The 13,853-nt window shown below is 36.4% G+C and overlaps 1 protein-coding gene and 2 long non-coding RNA genes across 4 annotated transcripts in view; 1 reads left to right on the top strand and 2 right to left on the bottom strand.

Moving 5' to 3' along the window:
* Positions 1 to 2,487, bottom strand: part of LOC134542248 (GTP cyclohydrolase 1) — an 89,258-nt gene extending 86,771 nt beyond the window's left edge. Inside the window, exon 1 of the mRNA XM_063386350.1 lies at positions 2,398 to 2,487. Coding sequence (XP_063242420.1) covers positions 2,398 to 2,434 — 37 coding nt within the window. The 5' untranslated portion in view covers positions 2,435 to 2,487. The remainder of the gene's footprint in view (positions 1 to 2,397) is intronic.
* Positions 2,488 to 5,535: 3,048 nt separating this feature from the next.
* On the top strand, positions 5,536 to 7,668 carry LOC134542241 (uncharacterized). The gene is made up of 2 exons (XR_010076763.1): positions 5,536 to 5,742; positions 7,530 to 7,668. It is a non-coding gene; the product is annotated as an uncharacterized LOC134542241 (long non-coding RNA).
* Positions 7,669 to 10,413: 2,745 nt separating this feature from the next.
* LOC134542242 (uncharacterized) lies at positions 10,414 to 13,564 on the bottom strand. Of its 2 annotated transcripts, none has more exons than XR_010076764.1 (2): positions 13,440 to 13,564; positions 10,414 to 12,761 (listed from the first exon to the last, which is right to left on the bottom strand). It is a non-coding gene; the product is annotated as an uncharacterized LOC134542242 (long non-coding RNA). The 2 variants fall into 2 exon arrangements; XR_010076765.1 differs by having other exon boundaries at positions 13,449 to 13,564.
* Between the last annotated feature and the right edge of the window lie 289 nt (positions 13,565 to 13,853).

Raw genomic sequence — 13,853 nt, 5'->3', positions numbered from 1 at the left:
TAAATTATTAAAGTGATATGCGACAAATTGTAATTTATATGTATAAACACACATCAAGAAAACACGCTAAAATACACAAGAAACTATTCCAAGGCTCTCTACAAAAAAAAGGCTGAAATTTTGTAAAACAGTTTGCAAAAATGTTTGGCATTAATATGATTGTTTGTTCATTTACGCACTGCATATTGTTATGACTGAGCTTTAAAACTTTACACGAAACTGTTCACGATAGTTAGATATCGTTAAATTTGTTAACGATCTTAAAGAATGTCAGAGTGAGTCGCCATGTGTCTCTTCCCATCTGGAATGAACCCTGATGCCAATTGAAACACCGACGGCGACTTGGACGCGCATGCGGGCCGGACAGGCGGGGAGCCGTCAGACTGGAAGAGGGGTGTCTGCCTGGCCTGAGTGGTCTGTGACGGGTCGTTACCACAACGCAGAAATACCACAACGCCGAATGTCAAAATTGACCACTACGCCGACAGCTAGAAAACTGCTGTGTGCCACAACGCCGAAATAACAACTGAATGAATTTGTGTGTGTTTCTTAAATGTACCTTAACGCCGAAATACCACAATCAAACCTAACCTTACCTAACCTAACCTAGCGTAATATAACCTAAACTAACCTAACCTAACTTAACCTAACCTAACCTAAACTAACCTAACCACTGTCAGAAAAATCCTGAAGGGCTGCCTATCCAAGGGGCAACAGTTCAGACAACCTTTCAAAAACACCACTGTCAGAAAAATCCTGATGGGCTGCCCATCCAAGGGGCAACAATTCAGACAACCTTTCAAAAACACCACTGTCAGAAAAATCCTGATGGGCTGCCCATCCAAGGGGCAACAATTCAGACAACCTTTCAAAAACACCACTGTCAAAAAAATCCTGATGGGCTGCCCATCCAAGGAGCAACAATTCAGACAACCTTTCAAAAACACTACTGTCAGAAAAATCCTGATGGGCTGCCCATCCAAGGGGCAACAATTCAGACAACCTTTCATTAATACTACTGTAAGAAAAATCCTGATGGGCTGCCCTTCTAAGGGGCAAGTTTTCAGGATTATTTAAACACTTAAAGAAACATGTTTTCAGAAATTGGATGGGCTGTCCTTCCAGTCGCTGTACAAGCAAACCATTGCCAGAACAATCCTGAAGGGCTGCCCATCCAACGGGCAACAATTCAGCTCCCCCCTGACCGCCGCGAGCTGCTGCAGAGGGAGAGAGTTCCAGCAGAAGTCCTCGGAGACTCGCCGGTTGAAGACCGCAACACCCGCCCTCGCTCCAGAGCTCCGGTGCCGCCCTTACGTCTTTAACGACCAGCTCGCCATTGTAAGTGTGGAGATGGAATTCTGCGGTAACCAGTAGTGTGAGACTTAAAAAATTTCGTTGAACATTGGTGATAGAATTTAGAGTAAAGTGTCTTGTGATGATAGACATTTTTGATTTGATCTCAGAGTTTAGTTAGTGATAACCAACGAGATACGCAAGGACTTGGTATCCTGTGGCAGCAGTACTAATTTTCGATTCTGTTAAGCTGGAGGTGTAGCAACTGAACGACTTTGACTTTATCTGGACTTAATAACGAGAGACACATAATATACGTAAAAACTTTACGTTACGTTTACGTAAGAAAAGGTGCTATGCTTATTTGAGATTCTCTTGTCCTGCTGAATAACATTAATAAAAATTTGACGCTTTACTTCGGCGTTAAAAATTACGTTAGATATGTAGTGGAACTTAGTCTCTGGAGTTGTCTGTAGATGGTGAAACGGACTTAGTCTTTGGAGGCGGTGAAACAGAGGGTTGGAAGATGTTACCTTGTAAAGATTTTATTTCTGTGGAAATTAGTGCTCTTGAAGTTCAAGAGACTGCGTGTCCTTCAGTTAAGTCATGTCCGATGATTAATCAGTTACTACCTAGGCAAACCGAATAAGACAACATTTGGTGAAAGTGATCGGCACGATAGCTGCAAAGATCTCATTCAGTGATCGGAATATGTGTGGATTTGATATGTACTCTGTGTATTATACTACAACGGCAGAAGACTAAACAACGTTGCATCAGCTAAATAAAATGTTACGAAGCCCTAGAAAAAAAATTACAGGTCTGCTACTCCACATTCTAACGAAATAGAAATTCCTAGTTTCCTCGTACAAAATGTGTACCCATGTTGACTATTTAATATAAATATTTATATATTTGTTGAATGACACACATGATTTGTTTACTGGCGACACGTTTGTTGTAAATTAATAGTGTGACAAAACCACATTCATATTCGTCAAGTTGGCACAGTCATGAAGAAGAAAAAAAAACGTGAAGATTCAGTAGCACAAAGTGTCCACTCTGCATTAGTACTGTGTATATTCTATGGAAGAGAGTGCTTACCGTTCTCGTCACTCAACTGGCACTGTTTCCCCTTCATGCTGCAGCGGCGCGTGGCGAACACAACCTATCTGGCTATCCGAGCGATTGACGCGCCTTTATAAGTGGCGGTGGCCCGCTGATGACGTAACATTCCGAACGTTTGACACGGAAAATTGTTCTTAACCTTAGCGCTCGCTCTTTTTCGTTCGTTGAGTTTGTATTTCCGCAGCACCCCCTCCCACCAAATCCTGCACACACATTTTTGTCAGAGTTTTATTCCCCTTCCCCCCCTTCCAACGGGAATGAAACTGGGTTTCCTCACTCTGTTAGTACAAAGTAAAATTCCAAGGTTAGGTTGGCACGATGGTTTTTTCCGCGTCTCTTGAGCAACGGACACGACCGCAGCCAATCGCAGACGTGTGGTCTGACCACGAGTGGATAGATGCAGTGACTCACTTTCAACGAGCGTAATAATTTATTTAGATCACGTGGCTAGAAAAGAAGGTGAAAAAAAAACTGCAGTACAGAACCCTATAACTGCACTACCTGATTTTTTATTTTTTTTTTATTCTGCAAGACTTTTCTAACGTTTTGCAAGCTCTATTTAAATGGTATTTTATTTTTGATACTATTCGATTGTACCAGACGTCGGTGGCTTAACTAACAACGCTATTTGACTATGGTTTTCTGTCGTTAACATGATAGCTGGGGTTTCGTATTTTTTCAAGTCTTTTTCGCTTTTATCAGAGCCGTTTCATTATATATTTTAAAATTCGGTTTGCAAATCGAATGATTCGATAGTTGACATAGCAGCTACGGCAGCAAATCCTAGCGGCGGGTTCGGAAACTACGCGTGATTTGCGTCGAGAAATGTATTTGAAAACACGATTTGCGTATGTTTATCACGCTTGGCGTTGTTTTAAAGAATTCTACGTTAAGTTTCGTATCCGAGTTTTGTATTATGAGTGTATCTGCAACATGAGAACACATGAATTTGATCGTTACCGAGGTTTGATGTTACGCATTACTGGTGGGTACTGAAACACTCGCTCACGCACATATAGGTATGTATATATATGTATGTGTATAAATATATTCTCGGGCGCATTATTTCAGACAAATCGCTTGTGAAAAAAACTGAGCTATTTGTAAAAATCTTATTTCTCGCTACGCTGGCTGATAACATTACGACACAATGACAGGTTTCCACTCTGAAAATGATAATAACGAGCGTAGCTTGACATAAAATTAAGTTTTCCCCAGTTACAGTTAAAACACGCAGCGCTGAGACAATGCCATCAACAGAAAAAAAAATCAGGATTTATAAACTAAGCAAGGAATGCAATCAATGAAAGAATCTCGCAGTCTTTTACAAAACAATGAATTCGCAAGGCTCCAACAATTGTAAAACCGTAGAAAACAAATTTCTTCCCCGATTTCTCATGTAAAATCACGTTTATAATGACAACGTATGAAATTGTAAATAAATTGATTTAAAACTGTTCTTTCACCATGCGGAATTTTGTGGCCTTCTACACACGTCTCCCTCGTCATTTACAATTTCTTGCCACCATACGATAAATATAATCAATTCCCGACTTCGAAAATGACCATTTCCTCTGCTCTCGTTAGTTGCTTCAGGCTTCCGTTAGCAGAAATTTTAAAAAATAAAGTTTTATTTTTCCTTCTTATGCGCACGATCTCTGTCGCATGCACACGACCGTGCTATGCGGTTGCGAACCAGTAGTATCGAAGTCATGACGGTCAAAAATTGTGCACACAAGCCATGTACATATGTTAGTTGCTGTTGGTTTTTACAGTTGTGCCGGCGCGTCCATGTAGGCGAACTAGGCAACCGCCTAGGGCCCCAAGTAGCTGGGGGCGGCGCAGCACGACACATAACAGCTGATATAATATGTTTAATGATTATTTATACTTGATGAAAATGGATTTTTGTAACAGTTTGGAATGTTTATATTGATATAAATAATTATTTAAAGTCCACGGTGACCTGTTTATGATTTGTAATAAGTAAAAAAAAAAAAACACAAGCTTGCTTACATTAGATTGTTGACAAAATCTTAGGCTTACGTGATGTATTTTGAGGCAAGGAAAATTTTTATGGGGTGTCCGGCCAGGGCGGGGGGTTCGACCAGGGCACCAATTTACCTTGCACCGGCCCTGGATGTGCACCCCCTGAACCTGAAGTGAAGCGCTTACACTAGCTGTGTCATTGTTCATGTCGCTGACGTGGACAGCACGCAAGCACGTAATCTCCACTAGCACTGCCATCTGCATTGTGGCGAGGGAGTTAAGTCACGAGCAGATAGCGCGACCCGCAGCTGATCTACGAGACGAGACGTGTCAGCAGTGACTCACTGCAACAGTGACGTGAGCATTCCTTCTATTTACTTTGGGGATAAGCATTATTTGACTAGTTACGCTTTTTGAAAATATACTTCCTTAAGTGCGTTGTGGAAAAATTACTACGAAATTTTCACAGGATGAAACAAAAAGGCTACATTCAAATAAAAATTACATACGTGCTTTAGGCTGTGTTCCAAATAATCCGCACTCGCACTTTCACTCGTGCTCATACTCACACCCACAATTCCTTGCGTGCAAAGTGCATGCTCCATGCGTGCTCGCCATTTGGAACACAACCATACTCCAAAGTAAACACACCCATGTGTATGAGGTTTCCTACAACAATGTTCAATGCTAACAGCTTCATTAAGACATGAACGTTGGTTTATCCATCACCTTAAATGCATGTATGTTTAAGTTTATGTTTCATCATGTTAAAATTAACTATCCTAACCTGTAGACTATTATTAAGATGGTAAAGTATAAATATAATCAGACTAAAACATTTCAATAAATACTCAGTAGGTATTCAATTTTTATATAAACATGTGTAGGCCTATCCCAAACAGCACACTTGGTGTAAGAAACGTCGCATCGACGTGGTAATGTCGAAATGTGGTCACGTCACTAAAACCGACGTCGAATCGACGTGGTCTTTGAAACCATAAAGTAAGTGTACGTTGTCCACGTCGGAGCGACGTGTTTTTCAGTTTCCCTGAAGTTCGAGTCGCCTACAAGACGTCGGCATGACGTCTATCTTTCGACCATCATGTTCCGTTTTAGAAAGTAATAACTGTATAATTAATTAATGTAAAATTATAATAATATAACATTAATAAATGTTCATTGTCCTTTTTACTAAATGTAATAAGTATTTTTTAAAATTAGATTTTAACGGATGTTTGAATTGTTTCTGCGCAGTTGGTCATTAACGGTTAATGGCGTGTTTTTGGAATATTATTGGCGTTGTTTTGAATTCTGTGGTTCTGGACTAGTTTGGTAAGTTTAGATTTGTAACGCTATGTACTATTTAATGCAGTTTTGTTTGTTATGTTTAGAATGATGAAGTGTATTTTATATTGTGGTTTCGCGAATCCCATGTTCTATACATAACCTCCATAGACACACTTCACGTGCGGCCGTTTTCGAATATAAAATGTTGGACTTGTGTACACAAAAGTTCCCGTCACTTTTTGTGAATAATATATTGAGGACTTATTTTGTTAGTTTTTAAAAGCATTTGCAGGCGTATTGTAGAATACGATACCAAACAAACAAAGGTTAAGTTAGGTTGGGTACGTTACGTTGCGTGTTGTTACGTAGGAAATCGGAATAATGCATGTTTATGATTCCTGTTGCAGTGGTAAACGGTTACAGGTAAAATAGGGGCAGTAGCTCACTTTAACCTACTGAAATTATACTTTGAAGTTCTGATGTGCTACCATTAAAAAATCCCATTGCAGCATCAATACAAGAATTGTGGGTAATATTTGGGTAAATATGTAGATTAGCTGTATTTCCTTAAAAAAAAACACAATGTTACTCTCCAGTTTTACAAAAACGGCGATATCTCCTAAATATTTGGAATTTCTTATCTCCGCCGCCTTTAATGAAAAGAGGAAGTCAAGGAGCTCAAAATGACACTAATTTGGGATTTTTAATATATTTTTTTTAACAGATGTCGTTACTCTCCAGTTTTACCATATTTTAATGCACGTAGGTACTGTAAATTCATATAAACAATTATTCTTATGATGTCACACATTTATTTGTAATATTGGTAAAAGTTTCGTATTGCGTATCCAAGGAGATCACTTGATCCTGAGGACACGATCCTGTAAATATTGATGCTGTGGTACATGATGCTTGCTGTTGTGATTTAGCACGTTTTGTTAGGTTAGTACAGCTGCATTAAGTATACTTGAATAACATGCCATCATAATGAAGGTATCTCCTTGGATACGCAATACAAAACTTTTACCGTGATATTAATATTGTGATCATGACGTACAAAATGAATTGTACGGAATTACTTTTACATGCTGACTAAAAACGGCGTATTATCGCTGAAGGTAATTAGAGGAAATCACTTACAAGGAAGTGTCGCAAATTTGTTCAAAAGAATGTTGTCAAATCAACTGGCTGCAGAGTACAGTTGGTGGGGAGCAAAAGGGAAGAAAAATTTCAGAAAATTGGAACTTTCGCATGTTGTTATGAGTGAGTAGCCAGTATTAATTTGGTTAGCCAAAAAATTTTTTCAATTAGTTAAAAAATTAATAATTGCAGTGTCTTAGTCAAGTATAAACAGATGTGTATTTGTGTACAGCTGAGGAACAATTTCATGTGTAGCTTGATTTTGCTGCCATGGGAATTATTGTTGTGCAGTAAATTATGAAGCAAGCGAGAGTTGGTATTAGCAGAAGATTTCAATTACAGTTATCACTCTATTTTTGCCACTCCTTTTGGATCTGTTCCTCCTCTGCCACGTCCAAGAATGGTAAATCTGTGACCTGATGTTTCCGAAGTTTTTAGATATGCTAAACCCCTTGTAATTTCAATTTTTTCTTTGGCCATTCACATACTGAGTAAATTCATCTGCATTTATAATTATTGTAATAGTGAGTTTAGAAAATTTGTCATGCATCCCGTGTGATATCAGGCCTTAAAATATAACGTAAAAGCAACAAAATACCAAAATAAATGTTTGTAGTATAGGCACTGATTCCCTGTAACAAAACAATATTTACTTCATGTGGAACTCATTTACCTTCAAAAATTTGTTTCAGGGGTGGTTCGTTTCCATTATCCGTCTGCTACCGAGACTGAAGTGTCCATCATTATTTCTAATTGGTTAAAACATGCGAAGAAGAGATGTAGCTAGTGTTGTAAATAAAAAAAAGCATGTGTTTTTTTCTCTCAAATAAATGTTTTTTTTTTTTTTTTAGAAAAAAACTTTGTCCCTAGTTTTTTTCCCCACTTTTCAGGTTTGTTTATTATTTTATATACTGTAGCTCATACTTTACAGTTAATCTTTATTGTGAAAAAAATACTTTTTTTTGTTTTTTTGTAAAATAAAACAGGTTTTTTTTATAGAAAAATTGCTTAAAAAAAGCATTTTTTTTATAAACTCTACACGTAGCACTCTAATAAGTAATATATTTTGTTTAGTGTTTATTTGTGATATGGGCCTCCAGTCATCATTATAAGTTAAATTATGGTTTGGGCTTGTACCCTCAAATACGTGTCGTTAGAAAAATTTTGAAATGTCAACATGCTGCCAATTTTTGATATTTTGAATTATATTAATTTGTTTTCAACTGCTTTGAATACTATGTAAATAATATCCACTTTTTTTAATTTCATTCAATAGACCGTACATAATGGTATAGAATATGTCAATAAAATTACAAATAAACATAAATACAAACACATAAACAGGTACAAGAACAGTATTAAAAGCATTACAATATTAAAATAATATAATATAACAGCTGCACTTCCTTGAATAAGCACTTATTTAGATAATATTATATATAAAAAGTAATAAATAAAAACAAAAGCTACCCCCTGTTCATAATCATCTATATTATAAAAAGCCTTATGTGATAAATAAATAAATAATTCCTTTTTAGGTAAATTATATTGGTCCATATTTTTTAGAACTGATGGTAATATATTGAATAATCTAATACCAACATTTCTAACTGACTGTAAAGTTTTTTTTCTTATGAACCCTTTGCAGATGAAAATCTGCATTAATTCGCGTGAAATGCTCATGAATATTAGTATTTTTTTATATAAATTAATTTGTTTTTATGAATAAATAATAATACTTTGTAAATATAAATACAGGGCACAGTAAGAAGACCTAAGGATTTATAAATATTACGACAACTGTCCAAACGTTTCATGTGGAGTATAATTCTGATTAATTTTTTTTTGTATAATAAAAACTGATTGTAGATGATGTCTATTACTCCCCCAATACATAATTCCATAGCTGATTAAAGAATAAACATAGCCAAAGTAGGCAGACCATAGGCATTGTTTGGTAGTTATATGAGAAAGTACAATAAACATATAACACATAGGTACTGTTTAATTTATTTAGCAAACCAAACGTATGTTTGTCCCATGAGAAAAATTCATCAATCTCAAGTTAGTATTTTTTAACAGAGTATTTGGTTTAATTGATTTAATTTAGAGGGAAAAAAAAATAAAATTTGTTTTACCATAATTCAGTAGCAGTTTATTGTTTGTAAACCAAGAGTTTAATGTATGTAGTGTATTCATAACCAGAGCATCAAGTTTAGAAGCTGGATTGGCTTTAACCAGTACATTAGTATCATCTGCAAAAGAAATGATAGGAATATCAGTAAAATGATAACTTAGATCATTTACATAGACCAGAAAAAGAAGTGGCCCTAAAATGCTACCTTGAGGAACTCCTACATTCATAAGTTTAGGTAGGGAATTATAAGACTCTAATATATTGTTACTATTGACTCTAGTAACTTGAACTATCTGCATTCTGTTTGTGAGATAAGACTTCAACAATTTATTGACTACACCTCTAATTCCCAAATTATATAATTTATCAATAAGTAATTTATGATCTACTGTGTCGAAAGCTTTGGACAGATCAAGAAAAATACCGACGACATCCTCTGATCTGTCCTTGCGTTACTTGTTTAAGTGATTTTGAGTTGTAATTTGTAAAAAAAAATAATGAAAAAGTTATATTTGTGAAAATATTTAATTATCATGTTACATTCTCTTCACACTTTTTAAGGTTATTTAGCACCCAATGTTTTCAATTAATTTGTGTCATGGAGTGTACTAATACTTTAAGTTTCAGTGTGAATTTTTTTTTTGACATTTGCCAATTTAATTGAAATGGTATTTAATTAAAAAAAACCACGCATTTTGCAATTACTGATGCTTACAGCTGACTAAATATGGAAAATGTAATTAAATGCAACTGTATTGGTTTTGGGGGGGGGGGGGGGGTTGTTAAAATCAGTGTATAACTATTTTAAATGAGTATCAATTTTTGAGATGTCATTCTTAGGCACTGTAAGAACACTTACAATATGTGCTTTTTAAGCAATTTTCATGCCTCAAGGTAGAGAATTTCACTGGCAGGAAAAAATAATATTTTTTCCCTGAGAAAATTGGTATGTTTGTTGTACATAATCAACCTCCACCAACTGATATTGAATCCATGTTCCCATGGCCACGTAGATTCTACGACTTCCGATAGACATAGCATCAACGTCGCCTAGCCGACGTGATATCCACGGCCTCAACCAAACGTACAATCAACCTCCACCAACTGACATTGAATTCACGTCCACATGGCCACGTAGATTCTACGACTTCCGATAGACGTTTCATCAACGTCGCCCAACCAACGTGGTATCCACGTCCTCCGATCGACGTAGAATTAACGTCCATCTGGCGACGTCGCCTGTCGCGGACATTTCGATGTTCTTTCTACGTTGATAAAACGTTGAATATACGTGTAATAGATGATGATTTAACGTCAGCAGGTTTCCTAAACAACGTATATTTCACGTTTTATCTACGTCACTGTGCTGTATGGGATATAAATAATTATTTGAGTAAAATAATAGAGATAAAATCATGAAAATCAATAAATATGCTGAATGATCATTAAAATGTATTAATTTTAATTATTTAATAATTTATAATGCAAATAAATTATACGTCAGGGAACATAACCTCACAAACTCTCGCCTATAAACAGCCAGGGAACAAACTCACTATATAAATACAGTTGAAAAAAAAAATTATAAATACAATTTCCATCACTAATATTTACAAAAAAAAATTAAAATGGAGCAGTATTCAACATCAATCACTAAAGAACCATATGAATTTAAGGCTGTGTTCCAAATAGGTAAACATGCGTGCTCACGTACTCGCTCTCGGAAGTGACGTCACGAGAGTGTTGTTCCATATCGTCGAGTGCGTGCACGAGAACGAGTGTGTTCGAATGCATGCTCGTTGCGTACTCTCGTAACAATTGTTTGCCTACGTTTACGTCTGGACTATTGATCTAAAACAATGGCAAATGAACAATGCACGTTTCATTGCAAGTACCTGTTCGTAATTAAACAACACGCGATGTCTTCATGTGATCTGTAAGACGTGGAACAAATATGCAACAAAGATTAACAAGTATGATACCGGTAATAGCACGGAAATTGACCCTGAGGAATCTATCACTCCAGTAATTTTATCTATTAATTATTTGCATACAAAATTAAAGTATGTTTCTTATCACACCAAGTAATAATAGCAGTTATGGGCCTTGTGGTTCCATTACCATATCTCGGCACCGAACCACCCATTACCTTTATTAAGACTGTACAAATTTAAGTTTACAATACACATTTTGATTTCAATATAATTATTTAATTACTTAATCCATTTCCATTCTCAGTTTGATAACCGGTGGGGAAAAAACATGTAATTTTAGTTTAAAAAAATATTAATTAAAAAGTGCTTACATCCATCCACTATCTTGAAAATCCATAATTATTTCGATAAAAAAACGGGCAAAACTGATAAAAAAATCATTTAATAAAAACATGCTTACATCATGGAACTGAGTCCTTGCTCCAAACCTGGTGAGGGCAAAATAAATGGTGAAGGATCATTCTTCCATTCAGGGGCACAACAGGAGGGGGCAAGGGTATTTGCCACCCCCCCCCCCCTTCTGAAACCTTGAAGTGGGGGCAAACGGGGGCAAAGAAAGTGCTGTGTAATCAATTTTTAGATAATAAAACTGCTTAAATAGCACCATTTTCCACCTTGAAATACAAATTTTCCCGGGGGAGGACCCCATCACCACCTGCTTCAATAGGGGGGATCGATGATTCTTTATAAAAAGGTATATTGCCCCCGCCCCCCCTTTGGAAATTTAGTTGTTGTGCCCCTGCTTCCATTAACTACCAGCAGACTGACCTCCCACCTCTAATGCCACAGCAGACATTATAACCAGTATGCCATCATGGCTCTGCCATTTTATTTTCATCTGCTAGAGATCAGTGCCACCATATTAGTTTATTGTTGATTATTAGTTTAGAATATAATAGTAGTACTTACTACTCTGGTATCCACCATCTTGAAAATCTATTTAGCTAGAAATTAAAAGAAATATATATTCAAATATCAAAATAATCACCAATTTACAGATTTATTCCTGTTCTTGGTTCAATCCTTGACTCATGCAAAAAATATATTTTTAGGTCAGTAATACTTTTTTTTTAATTTTACCATAAACGTATAAGTGCAAGAAATAAAACTTATTACGTAAATTGCACTCTACTACAAGAACACACATAGGAGCAAATAATATATATATTATTTTTCCAGTGAGCAGCATGTTCTCAGTTGCAATTGATTCAAATGACCGAGTCCATCTGCTACCTTTTCCCTGGTATGTTTACTCTTTATGTTTTTTTTTTTTTCAATAGCATCATTTACGCTCTTCTACATTGTGCGATAGGTAAAGAGCAGTATTCATCATCTTGAATGCTGTTTTGCAAGTCTCTAAGGTCCAAATGAGTACACTCCGACCACAAATTATACTTCACTCACTTATCATGTTCCAATACTTCAAAATAATGAACTACTAAATCCTTCTTGGCATCAGCTATAAAAGTACAATCAACTCATGGAGCACAAGAGCCGTTCCAGTAATAAGTCTTTAAAAAAATGTTTGGTCACAGTTGTCGCAAACACCTGTCCAGATAAGACATGTTAATTGTGTAATGTGCCAGTTCAGACATTACAATAATAAAAGGGGAGGGAGAACTGTCCACACCGCTACATGGTCCCACGCACACACACTTTCTTGCTGGTTTATTTTTTGATTTTCCCCTCTTCGCCCCACCAGCTCAGCACAGCACAGCACAGCTCAGCTCAGCTCAGCACAGCACAGCACAGCACAGCAGGGCGTCATGAACTGTTCCCACAGCTTCACACTACTGCAGAGATATTTTGATTAAACATATTTTACTTACTTGTGGAGTTGCATTTATTAAAAACCAACATAGATTATTTACACACACATTCAATCACACAGTGCAATATATATATATTTTTTTAACCCCAAAGTGAAAAATTCACATAAGGTATAGATTTTTATTTAAAACTTAAAAACGGCACATGGCTACCCATACCCAGGTAAATACGTTGTAGCTTAGAACTTTGAGAAAACTGGTAATGCTTTGTGTGTCTGTAAATCCAAACAACACTACCTGCCGGTAGTTAGTTTCGCTAGAAATGTGAAAAAACTTGAATAGATCTAGTAGAAAACATCTGGCTTTAAAGTAAGAAATGACTGCTATCCTGACGTGCTACAACATGTTTTTTCGACAGGATGCAAGTCCACCCCTTTGAACACTCCAGGCAACTATCTTTCCAACTGGGTGTGTGTGTGTGTATGTATGTATATATATATATATATATATATATATACATACACACATATACATACACACATATAAAAAATTAAAATTCCTTTCAGCAGTCTAAAAGGCATAGTGTGCGCTTATTGAGGTTATGAATTTTATTTTGTATTTTAACCCCACTTTATTTACCCCTTGCAGCAATCGTTTGTCTAATCAAAAATTGTTCCAGACCAAATGTTAGATAAAAATTACCGTATTTACTCTAATAATCGTAGCACCTATTGTTTGAGGTAGTGAATTTGGTATTTAAGAGTCTCCTCATAATCGTCGCACCCTTATTTATTGACGGCGACTGAGGCGCGAGCCGCGACGCGCGAATGGAACAGCCTGCTTTCACGTGGCGTGTGGCGCTTATCATTGGTCCAACCTTGAGCGGCATGTCCTAATTGGCCGTGTGGGAGGAAGGAATGTTTGAAAGATAAGATGCTGTGATGCCATTGTTTTATCTCGCTTGCATTGGAGTGGAAAGTACCGGCAATTGCAGAGTTTGAGAAAGTTCATTTTGTAAAAATATGGGTAAATACCATTCGTATACAGTAGAACCCTGTTATAATGTTCCCGCATATAATGTTTTCCTGCTTATAATGTTATATTTTTAAAGTCCCA

The sequence above is a fragment of the Bacillus rossius genome (genome assembly GCF_032445375.1).
Source record: "Bacillus rossius redtenbacheri isolate Brsri chromosome 4 unlocalized genomic scaffold, Brsri_v3 Brsri_v3_scf4_2, whole genome shotgun sequence".
Taxonomy (NCBI): Eukaryota; Metazoa; Arthropoda; class Insecta; order Phasmatodea; family Bacillidae; genus Bacillus; species Bacillus rossius.
Note: the sequence above shows the minus strand (reverse complement) of the source record. Positions and strands in the feature narration are given on the sequence as shown.